The following is a 13,020-nucleotide window of genomic DNA, read 5'->3' as shown; positions in this document are numbered from 1 at the left end:
GTCACCATGACATCTCCCCAATTCGAACAACTGCTGGCTGCGGCACAAAGCAATGGCAAAAATAGCTCACCGCGAAACCTTCCGACTATTTATTCATATCAGAATTTCATGAACTACTAGCTCCCTACATACAAGGGTATTGAAAGACCTGAGTTTGGGAACATGGAAATGGTGGATGCTGATCTCATAAACTACACCAACCAATTCTAAGAATTTTCTTTCATGAATCCTCACATGACTACTCCCGAGTATCTAGGGATCCAACACTACATCAATGGGTTACCTGATGGACTCTTAAGGGGCGTCGCCGTATTAAACCCAAGGACCATACAAGAAGCCATTTGTATGGCAAACCAGCTAATTAACAAACCTGGGAGGAAAGGAGATGCTAAAAGAAAGTGGGAAGAGATAGAGCAAAAAGACTCTAAGGGTGAACCCGACAAACACTATAAAGGAACCCTTCCTTGTTGCCAAAGGTGTGAGAAACATCACCTTGGGAAATGTAACGCTATGTGCTCCAAATGTAAGAAAGTGGGTCACATAGCTAAAAATTGTAGAGTTACGATTCCCACAACTCAAACTTCTGCAACCAAAGCTAATGCAACCATTCCTACTTGCAATATATGTGGAGGAGTAGGCCACCACAAGCATTAATACCCGAATGGGAAAAAGGATCAACACAAACCCTCCATTTCAAAGAAGAACTGACAATCCTCAGGATTTTCGTTTCGTCCATTATGTCTATTTCATTTATGTAAAGGCATTGTCTACCGTACTTCTCATTTCCTTCTATGTGTAGTAAGGATGATTTATCCATTCGTTGTTAATAACAAGTTAAGTGGTTGTTTTTATATGTATTGACTTATCTTGCCATATGTGTGTGATTATGTGATTATTATTGATGATAATTACAAATTATAATTATTGCACCATAACTCTTCAACTAATACTATAATTATGTATTGAAGAACAATGGCTGAAGAACAACAACCAAGTAACAACATCAAATCTCCTAACGTTACTCTCAAAAATGAGCAATTTCAACAACTCCTTGTTGCCGCTCAAGGCAGCAACAATAATCAAAACAACAATAACGGAAACCGAAACTCCCCGAATTCATGCTCACATAAAGAATTTATGAATTGTAAGCCACCAAGCTATAAAGGAACCGAAGGACCAATTGAACTAAACCACTGGTTCGAAAAGATGGAATCTGTGTTTCGTTTGTGTAACTGCGGTGAAGCTGACAAGGTCAAGTATGCTACTGGAAATCTATCTGGTGGAGCTTTAACTTGGTGGACTGCATATGCTGGTACAGTTGGATGGACTGCTACCCTAGCTATACCATGGGAAACATTAAAAATCATGCTGGCTGGTAAGTATTGTCCCAGGAATCAAGTCCAGAAATTTAAAGTCGAATTTTGGGAGTTAAGGATGAAAAATCTTGAAGTTGAAGAATACAGCAACCGATTTCTGGAGCTAGCTGCTCTATGCCCTAGTATGGTTACTCCTGAAAGTAAGAAGATTGAAAAGTATATCATCGGTCTTCCTCCTCAGATTCAGGGGAATGTTATAGCTGCGGGTAAAGAAACTATCGAGGCTACGATGTTGATGACTCAAAATCTGGTTATGGCTGCGAGAAGAAATGCCAAGGAAAAACAGACCGAAGTGAAGGCTACTGATAACAAAATAAAGTTCGAGCCTACTCAAGGTACAGGTCAGAATTCAAACAAGAAGGTTGGTGATACTACAAAAAGTGGTTATATTGGAACAAAGCCGCTATGTAATCGCTGTGATAGGCATCATTATGGGTTTTGCACTGCTGTGTGCGGAAAATGTAAGAAGATTGGTCACTCAGCCAAGAATTGCAAGGTTGGTCTGTCTACTACAAATAGAAATCAAACCGTGCCTACTTGTTTCGGTTGTGGGGAAAAGGGGCATTACAAAACCAACTGCCCTAAAAACAATACTCCAACAACTGGTAATGCTAAGGGAAGAGCATTCCTCATGACTGCTGAAGAAGCTAGGGACGACGATGACGTCATTGCTGGTACATTTCTTATCAACAAATGCTATGCTTCTATTTTATTCGATACTGGTGCTGATAGAAGTTGTGTGTCTACTGAATTTTGTGCCTTATTTGACGAGAAACCTCAAAACTTAGACACTAAGTATCTTGTAGAAATGGCCAACGGGAAATTTATAAAAGTTGACCGGATCTACAAGGAATGTAATCTGACTCTAGCCAATAAAACCTTCAAGGTTGACTTATTGCCTATTGAACTAGGAAGCTTTGATGTAGTCTTAGGGATGAATTGGTTATCCCCGATGAAAGTGGGTATCCAGTGTTTTGATAAGACAATTAATATTCCTCTAGAAACTGGTGAAATTCTTGTTATCCAAGGAGATAAGAGTGGTTCCAAACTTAATCTTATCTCATGCATCAAAACCCGAAAGTACCTTATGAAAGGATGTCAAGCTATTTTGGCTCACATAAAGGAAGTCAAGCCAGATGAATGGCGTATTGAAGACGTTCCTGTTGTTAAAGACTTTCCTGAAGTATTTCCTAATGAACTCCCTGGTCTTCCACCACAAAGACAAGTTGAGTTTCAAATCGATTTGATCCCCGGTGATGCACCTATTGCAAAGGCACCATACCGGCTAGCTCCATCAGAAATGAAAGAGCTATCTATTCAACTACAAGAGCTTCTGGAGAAAGGATTCATTCGTCCTAGCTCATCACCGTGGGGAGCACCTATATTGTTCGTCAAAAAGAAAGATGGTTCAATGAGGATGTGTATCAACTATCGTGAACTAAACAAGTTGACGTCAAGAATCGTTATCCTCTCCCTAGAATCGATGACTTGTTTGATCAGTTACAAGGATCAAGCATCTATTCCAATATCAACCTGAGATCTGGATATCATCAACTTAAAGTTAAGGAATCTGATGTTTCCAAGACTGCCTTCCGAACTCGTTACGGACATTACGAATTTTTGGTAATGCCCTTTGGGTTAACTAATGCTCCTGCTGTGTTCATGGATCTCATGAACCGTGTATGCAAGCCTTATCTCGATAAGTTTGTGATTGTTTTCATCGACGATATTCTCATCTACTCTAAGAGTGAGAAAGAACACGAACAACACCTCTGACAAATTCTGGAATTACTAAAGAAGGAACAGTTGAATGCTAAGTTCTCCAAGTGTGAATTTTGGTTAAAGACTGTTCAGTTTTTGGGACATGTAGTTGACAGTGATGGAATACATGTCGACCCCGTGAAGATCTCGGCTATTCAGAACTGGGAAACACCTAAGAACGCGAAACACATTCGTCAGTTCCTAGGACTTGCCGGTTACTATCGGAGATTTATAAAAGATTTCTCCATTCTTGCCAAACCACTCACCAAGTTGACTCATAAGGATAAGAAGTTTGAGTGGTCTATTGAACAGGAATCTTATCACTACCCGACGGAACTTAAGACTTCGTAGTCTATTGTGATGCTTCAAACCAAGGTTTTGGGTGTGTGTTAATGCAACGCCAGAAAGTCATTGCATATGCATCCAGACAATTAAAGAAGCATGAGAAGAACTATACTACCCATGACTTGGAACTAGGAGATGTAGTATTCGCATTAAAGATATGGCGACACTATCTTTATGGAATCAAATTTACCATATTTACCGATCATAAGAGTCTCCAGTACATCTTTGATCAAAAGTAACTGAACATGAGACAAAGACATTGGGTTGAATTACTAAATGACTACAACTGTGAACTCAAGTACCATCCTGGTAAGGCAAATGTTGTTGCTGATGCACTCAGTCGAAAGGATCGAGTCAAGCCTATCCGAGTGTGAGCTTTGAATATGATCATTCAAACAAATCTGGCAGCTAAAATTCGAGAAGCACAACTAGAAGCTATAAAGCAAGAAAATATCAAACATGAAGGACCTTCAGGATTTGAAAACCAATTACAAATCAAGGAGAACGGAACATGGTACTACAACAACCGTATCTGGGTTCCTCAATTCAGAAATCTGCGAAAGCTAGTCTTGGATGAAGCACATAAGACTAGATATTCTATTCACCCAGGCTCTAGTAAGATGTATCACGATGTGAAAGAATTTTATTGGTGGCCTAATCTGAAATCTGATATTATTGAATATGTGAGCAATTGTCTTACTTGTTTAAAAGTTAAGGCTGAGCATCAAAAGCCGTCTGGTTTACTATAACAACCGGATATTCCGCAGTGGAAGTGGGAATGTATCGCTATGGACTTTATTACTAAATTGCCCAAGACTTCTAGTGGCAATGATACTATATGGGTCATAGTAGATCGTCTTACTAAATCTGCTCATTTCTTACCGATCAAAGAAACTGACAAAATGGAGAAATTGTCGCAACTTTATCTTAAGGAGATTGTCTCACGTCATGGAGTTCCTATTTCTATCATTTCTGATCGTGACAGTCGATTCACTTCCAGATTCTTGAAATACTTACAAACTGCTCTTGGAACTCAACTCGACATGAGTACTGCTTATCATCCGCAAACCGATGGTCAAAGTGAACGAACCATTCAAACGTTGGAAGATATGCTTCGCGCTTGTGTTATCGACTTCGACAAAGGCTGGGATAGACATTTGCCTTTGGTTGAATTCTCTTACAATAATAGTTACCACTCAAGTATTAAGGCTGCACCTTTTGAGGCTTTATACGGATGAAAATGTAGATCCCCACTGTGCTGGGATGAATTAGAGGACAGACAGTTAACCGGTCCTCAAAATCATACACGAGACAACCGAAAAGATAGTTCAGATTAAAAAACGAATAGAAACTGCCCGCAGCCGACAAAAGAGCTATGCTAATAAAGGTCGGAAAGATTTGGAATTCCAAGTTGGTGACAAAGTCATGTTGAAAGTATCCCCTTAGAAAGGCATCGTTCGTTTTGGTAAACGAAGCAAACTAAGTCCCTGTTTTGTTGGACCCTTCAAGATTACTGAAAGAATCAGACCCGTGGCTTATCGATTAGAATTACCTGCTGAACTTAACAGCGTACACGACGTATTTCATGTCTCGAATCTTAAAAAGTGTCTCGCTGATGACACTCACGTTATTCCTTTGGATGACATTCGCATTGATGATAAAATGCACTTCATAGAGGAACCCGTAGAAGTCATGGACCGATCTGCTAAATGCTTGAAACAAAGAACCATACCTATTGTTAAGATCCGTTAGAATTCATGACGTGGCCCCGAGTATACCTGGGAACGTGAAGACCAAATGAAACAGAAATATCCCCATCTCTTCTCAACCGCTGATGCATCCGAGAAGTCTACCTAAAACTTCGGGACGAAGTTTTTATTAACGGGGAGGCACTATAACAACCCTCACTTTTTGACTTCTAAATTTACTGAATTAACCCTAGGGTTATCTGCCTGACTATATTTATTAAGGGTTGTTATATACAATTAAACATTGACCGAATATAAATTTTTTGTCAATAACGTACGCTTAAATAAATTATATAATATTAATTTATATAATTTGACATAATTTAATTTATCTAAACTTTATATTACTTTTAATATAATAAATACAATTAAAAAAAATGTAATAACATTAGTAAACCTAATAAAAACCATAAGTAATAATCATAATTAAATTAAAATCGTAATTTTTAATTAACATATATATAATACGGAAATAAATCATAATTATGTATTAAAAATGTAAAATACTGAAATTATTTAATATTTTACAAAAATTCGTATTTATTAATAAAATTTTTTTTTTTTTAAAAATACTTTTTATTTTAAAGTTATAATGCTCTACTACTTTTATTATTTTATTTTGTAGATGACTCATGACTTAACATTTAAATACTTTTAATTATTAAAATCCCATTAAGAATTAAAATAATTTTTTCTTTTAATTATTTTATTCTTTTTACCTAATTTTTTTCAAGTATAAATACCCCTCATTTCTCATTCAAAGTCACACCAAAATTTCTCTCATTCTCTCTTTGAAGAATTACTACTAGTAAGTATTCTTTTCTTACTTTTGACTTTTTACTTTTTACTTTTAACTATTTACTTCGGTTTATTAATTTTTTTTACCGAAACATGTAAATAATGCTATAAATTATATGCAATTAAAATAAAAATAAATAACATGTTATAATTAGTAATATATGTTACTAAAAATTATAAAAGTATTTTTATGAATTGATATATAGGAATTATAATTAAAATCGAATTAATGAATATATATGTATATACGCACATAAGAAGGTTATAATTAAAGATAGCGTACAAAGACTACAAACATCACCGCTACTTGTGGCCTAGGGTGATCCTTGTTACCATTATGGGACACTTGTGGATCTCGAATGCCAAGACTTAGATTCTGGTCAAGAGATCCTAGGCCGCTCGGTAACAATAGATCATTCGAGTGACTTGCATGTTAGCGACGAAGTTTGGGCTAGATTGTATAACATCTTTGTTAAGAATTATAACCCGAACATTCTTAAACTAGAATCTTACTATAAGTGGAAGCTTTCCATAAATAGTAGGTTTCCAAAAATAGAAACTTTTGAGAAATAAGAACTTTTCTCGAAAACCGTCACTGTCAATATAGTTGCTATATTAATAAACACATTTTATGTCAAGTTAGATATTAACTAATCAAACATTATACCTCTAGGTTGATATCCAGATCACTTACTTTCTTGACTTTCCTTCTTGCGTGGAATACTTCAACTGCTATTTAAGGTGATTTTCATAGCCTCACTTTTACTGTTTACTTAACTGTTTATAACTTTTGGGGTGAGACACATGCTTGCTTTATAACTGTTTTACGTTTAGACACAAGTACTAAAATGTTATTGTGTTGTCGTGCTTTGTCATGCAAATCCCCACCGTAATATCGTTAATTGCTGAGGTATAAGATGCAAACTTAGTTATTGTGAGTAGCGCTACTGAGTGTGACGTCTCTAACTATTTGACTGATGGTCTTTGGTTACATAATAATGATTCAACTGACACTGACTATTCAAGGTGTCGCGCGGTAAACTTTTTTCTAGTAGCGATATTACAAACTGCAGCAACTCTTTTTAGATTGATATAATTGGTATCAATCAGCTTTAAACTAAATCTTGTGGTCTAATGCATATTATATAAACCTATGAATCTCACTCAACCTTTTTGGTTGACACTTTAAGCATGTTTTATCTCAGGTGACGAATAAGGTGATTGCTATGAATGCTACATGATGAATTGAATGCTGCTGCATGGAGTCTTCATTTCATTACATTTACTTTGCATGTTAAAACTAATACTATTTCGGTTTGGATTTGATGTAAAAACTTTTAATGCTTTCGCTATTTTATTAACGAATGTTTTATTCAAAACGTCTCATATAGAGTCGTTCTCGTTTATACAACTGTGATTTGATATAATTAGTCACAAATACCCCAGGCCCTATTTAGGGGTGTGACATAATCTCTCCGGTTTGGGACAAGGATTTTGAGTTAATGTGCGATGCAAGTGACTTTGTACTTGGTGTGGTTCTTGGTCAAAGGGTTGACCAACATTTTAGGCCTATCTATCACGTGAGCAAAATGTTGAATGGGGCCCAATTGAATTATACAACCACCGAGAACGAGCTTCTCGTGGTAGTATTTGCGTTTGACAAATTTCGGTCTTACCTTGTGCTTTCAAAAACTATTGTTTACACGGACCACCCCGCCCTTAAATATCTTTTTCAAAAACAAAACACCGATTAATTCGGTGGGTTTTGCTTTTACAAGAATTTGACACTGAGATAAAAGATAAAAAGGGAGTCGAGAATGTGCCCGCCGACCATTTTTCAAGGTTAGGCAACCCCGAATTGCATTCTTTGGATGAATCCAAAATCCGGGACGCTTTCCCGGTTGAACACCTAATGCGAGTTGACCTTGGTAATGAAATCCCGTAGTTTGAAAATTTTGCTAATTACATAGCCTCAAAGGTGATTCAAAGGGGATTTTCGTATCAACAAAAGAAAAAGTGTTTCAATGACTTGAAGTATTGTTTTAGGAAGAACCGGACTTGTTCCGCATAGGGGCGGATCAAGTAATCCGAAGGTGTGTCTATGGACAAGAGGCCCGGGATATTTTGAGAGCTTGTCATCATGGGCCAACGAGAGGACATTTTGGGCCGAATCACATCGCGAAAAAAGTGTTTAATTCCGAGTTTTATTGGCCCATGATATTCAAAGTCGCCCATGAGTTGGTCAAAAAGGTGTGATTCTTGTCAAAGGTCCGGGTCAATTTTTAAAAGGGATGAAATGCCCCAAACCGGGATCCAAATTTGTGAGATATTTAACGTGTGGGTTATAGATTTTATGGGACCTTTCCCAAATTCAAATAAATGTTTTTACATTTTGGTAGCGGTTGACTATGTGTCAAAATGGGCCGAAGTAAAAGCTTTGCCCACCAATGACACGTGGGTGGTGATTAAGTTCTTAAAGGGTCTGTTTGCTAGATTTGGAGTTCCTAAGGTGTTGATTCTCGGATAAAGGCACGCATTTTTCTAATAATCTTTTGGAGTAAGTGTTAGAAAAGTATGGTGTGATGCACCGGTTCTCAACCCCATACCACCCTCAAACGAGTGGTCAAGTGGAGAATATGAACCGGGCATTAAAGACGATTCTAGAAAAGATGGTCAACAATAACCATCAGGTGTGGTCAACCAAACTTGACGATGCCTTATGGGCATTTAGGAGCGCATTCAAGACACCAATAGGTACAACACCCTTTCGATTAGTTTATGGTAAGGCATGTCACCTGCCGGTAGAGGTTGAACATAGAGCCTATTGGGCGTTAAAGTAAGTAAACCTAGACTTAGATCAAGCGGGGGAGAAATGGGTCATGCAAATGCATAAATTAGAAGAACTTAGGTTGGGGGATTACGAGAACTCCTTGACATACAAGGAGAAGACTAAAAGATGGCATGATACCCGACTTAAAGGAACTAAGGAGTTTTACCCAAATGCATGGTTCTAGTGTTTAATTCTCAATTTAAATTTTCACCCGGGAAGCTAAAGTCAAAATGGACCAGTCCTTATGTTATCAAAAAGGCTTACCCAACGGGTTATGTGGAATTGTATGGAGATAATGATACGTTTAAGGTGAATGGGCACCGATTGAGACCTTACTTTGATGAATTCAATGCTTTCGAGCTTGATGACGTTAAGCTTTACCCAAAGTGACACCTTTATGCTTAAAACGGGTCAAGTGATAGACCCGGGACCAAAAATTGATCACATTTGTGTATAATTGTTCATGTAAGATTGCATTGCATTTAGGATTGTATGATATTGCATTTTGTTAGCTTGCATTAGCATTTAGTTGCATTCATGCATTTGGGTAATCTGAAAATGCCAAAAACAGTTTGTGAATGAGTTAGATTGTGCTTAGCTTGGGTGAAATTCTGAAAAACTGCTATTTCTGGCCAGGAACGATGTTCTGCTATAGTGGAACAACGTTCTTGCTTTAAAATTTGATCAGAGGAACTTTCCTAGGCTGTTTGAGGAACGACGTTCCTTTTTGAGGAACGACATTCCTGTTTTATGAAAGAACGACATTGTGGGATTAAGAACCACATTCCTATTTATGGAACGACGTTCCACCTTATGGAAAGGCGTTCCATACCCCATTTTATATGTGGAAAAGTTGAATTGTGCTAATGTTATGCAAACGTATTTGTTATTTGTGGTTTGTTGTTTATCTCAGGTAATTGAAAAAGGAAAAGGCCACGCAAGATCAACCGAAATCCAAATCAATGAGTGGTTGCGAGTAATTCTTCAAGATGAGACTCTTAGGTCTCGAATGTTAAATAGGATTTGTATGCCGATTAGTCCATACAAGTACATTGATTGGGCACCTTTAGATTTAGCGGGAATGGGTAGTGAGATCAGGGATGCGTATAAGGTTAAGCACTATCACAAAATCATGTGCCCATGGGAGCCACTACTTAATATCCATGAGGATGTCTACCTTTTGCTAACCCAAGAGTTTCTAACAACCTTGAGGGTTAATTTTAATGTCAGTACCCCAAGGCTAGATGCCTACCTTGCATTTAGGTTAGGAGGAAGAATGGCGGCTAAGCATGGGCCAATTTATGGCATGTCTAGACCTTTACAATGATGCCTCGCCCGATATCACTTTCATGTACTCGGAAAAAGTGTAAAACTTTCAATCCAAGTGAGTTTGACCCAAAAAGGGTTTGTTATAAGATTAGTAGGACCGAGTTTACACCCTCCAACCAAGTGTCTACCTCACTCTTGAGCCTTAAACTTAGGTGCAACCATAGGCTCCCTAATGTCCTTGCAATTTATCTTTTTGATGAAACCAGTGAGAAATCTACACTCCCAAGTGTTGGTGGTCACTTTTAAACCCGCATAGCCAAGTTTTTAAAGATCGACTTGAATGGTTTAAATAGGCTCCCGGTGACGCGATTCGGTGTCAAGGATTACAAAGAAGGGCATATCTTGATGGAAGGTTCGAACAAGTCGGTGGTGCGTTGGGAAGAATTTGGAGCCCCGACACGAAGTGGGTAATTGGTAATTAACTTTTATCATGGTTTGTGAAACAATTTGATAAATTTGGCATGTAATTTGAAATAATTTAATGATTGTGTGTGACAAGCAATGAATTGATGATTTGATGCGAGGTAGTATGCTTTTGTTGCTACTCTCGTACGGTATCACACTTTCGTATGTAATAATTTGATGGCGCTTGTAGATATTGTTATGTATGCTTGTGGTTGTTTGCAACATTATAGTTTGTTTGTAGTTCTTAGAGATAGAATATGTGTGATGATTAATCCAAGCCTGGCATTAAGTTCAGGTGTCAAACTCATCAACATGCAGGTGAATCGGTGACTAAGTTTTTCCGAATGGCGACAACAAAGATCATTTAATCTATTCCCGGTTTCTCTTTCTCTTCTATTCTCTAATCTATTTCAAAATGTCCCTGTATTTTACTCATTTCTTCATTTAAATGCAATGAATGCATTGCATTACAGTAAATGTAGGGGAGAGTTAAAATTCGGGCCATTTTAAAACTTTTTGGATAAAACATGTCACATACACCTTAAAAAATGATCAAACTTGCATTTTTGACAAGTTTTTGGAACAAGTTTTTACCATTACAATATCACAAATTATTAACAACAAAATGGTAATAAACGGGTATTTTGGGAAGTAAATTCTTTCATTGTTTCAAAAACCAAGTGTTTAAAGCATCAAGCTTTAACACTTCCGGATGAGTCAAGTCCATCCATTTTAAGGAAGTCAAGTCTTCCGAATGCCGTGGTACTTGGTGTGGAATATTTCCTAATCCACATCATTTTATATTGACATTGGTTGATTCATCATTTCATGATGTTTCACACCGATGTATCATACTGAGGGAAGAGGAGCCACCGAGCTTCAAAAAGTGCTATCCTTTTTAGGAGCAATGGCTTCGTGCGACAACACACATCATAGCCAAAAGCTATGGCACAATGTTCTTGTAATTAACGGAAGGGTAGTATCTACTTCATACATTTTCTCAACATAAGCATAAAAGCTTGTTATATGGGAAAGTAGCTAAGTGTCTTTAAAAGCTTCAAACTTTGGCACTTTCGAGAGAATCGAGTCCTCCCATTGTTGGAAGTAAAGTCTTCCAATGCTTGGAAGTAAAGTCTTCCAAGTTAAGCAAAGAATCAAAGAGACCAAAATTTGAAAGCAAAGTCTTTCAAGTGTCGTTTTGCCCTAGACCATAAACGCTCACACCCAAGGTAGTTGCTTTCTCATCGCTATTGATGCCGAATAGTTTGTATATGGGGTGGGAAACTACCCATGCAGTCATTCCACCACCGGGGTGGCTTGTATGCACATCGCCTTTATGAGCCCAAGATAGTTATTGTCTCATCGACTTCAATACCGGGAGGTAGTTCACTTTTGTGATATACCGGGACAATAGCTATCCGTGCGGTTATCCCAAAACCGGGATGGCTTCGAATGCACAAAGCTTTAAAACCATAAAATTCCGGAAAACTCGTCTTGCTTAACAACTTGACTTGTTTTCCTGTTCTTAAAAGCAAAAACAGTTTTCTATAAGCCGTGTTTTCCCTAAGACTAACCTTTTCCTTGGGTGACTCATGAAAATTGGCGCTCTTTTCACCAAAGTGAAGCTTGTGGGTAGTTCATGGTTTATTGATGAGGAGAGTTAGATGGTGGAGGTGAAGCTTGATGTTTTAAGGTTTGGAGAATGCTCCTATGAAGGTTTGCACTAAAAAGTTTGATTCTTGATTCATTTTAATCTAAATTGTGTAATCTTGCGAATATTTGTATTTGAAGCCTTTCTAGGGAACAAAGTAGTTTGTTTGTTTGATTATGGATTATTGAGATGTGAATATGTTTAGTTTAGGCTTGAATTGCGATAATTTTGAGGATGTTTGAAGATTGAAGTTGTTTGTGTTCATGAAAGCTTGAGTTTTGAAAAGTGTTTGAAAGAAGAAGATGTTTATGCTTGATCCTTGGAGAGCACAAGTCTTTGGAGATCGTTTAAGCCTTCAAGGTGCATATTCATAGAGGTATCCCTTATTGCTCAATTCTTGCACTTTGGCTTTAATCATTAGCATGCTATTATTTGCTAGAGGCATTTTCTCCAAGTCTTGTTTGTTGTTATGCTTGCTTGAGGACAAGCAAGGTTCAAATGTAGGAGGTTTGATATTTCTCATTTACACTACGTTTCTTAACATAATATCTACCTCGTTTTACTCAGATTTGATCTTCTTTATGCTTAAAAGTGAAGAATTGGGAAAACTCACGTTCTAGGCATGATTGCAGTCTTGGGTATGAAATTGGTGCAAATTTGGCCAAAGTGTGTGAAAAAGATCAAGAAAACTGCAAAGTGCTAAAATCTGACCAAGAACGACGTTCCATACCATGGGAACGGCGTTCCATACGCCAGAACAACATTCCAAATGAAGGA

General features: G+C 37.5%; 1 protein-coding gene across 1 annotated transcript; it reads left to right on the top strand.

The window, feature by feature from the left end:
• The first annotated feature begins 972 nt into the window (after positions 1 to 972).
• LOC139860107 (uncharacterized) lies at positions 973 to 7,782 on the top strand. Its single transcript, XM_071848881.1, has 5 exons — positions 973 to 2,050; positions 2,288 to 2,559; positions 3,222 to 3,330; positions 3,891 to 4,018; positions 7,486 to 7,782. Exons 1-5 carry the CDS (start codon positions 973 to 975, stop codon positions 7,780 to 7,782), a joined length of 1,884 nt encoding a protein of 627 aa, XP_071704982.1.
• The last annotated feature ends 5,238 nt before the right edge of the window (positions 7,783 to 13,020 follow it).

The sequence above is a fragment of the Rutidosis leptorrhynchoides genome, chromosome 7, assembly GCF_046630445.1.
Source record: "Rutidosis leptorrhynchoides isolate AG116_Rl617_1_P2 chromosome 7, CSIRO_AGI_Rlap_v1, whole genome shotgun sequence".
Lineage (NCBI taxonomy): Eukaryota > Viridiplantae > Streptophyta > Magnoliopsida > Asterales > Asteraceae > Rutidosis > Rutidosis leptorrhynchoides.
This window is presented reverse-complemented; position numbering and strand designations above follow the sequence as displayed.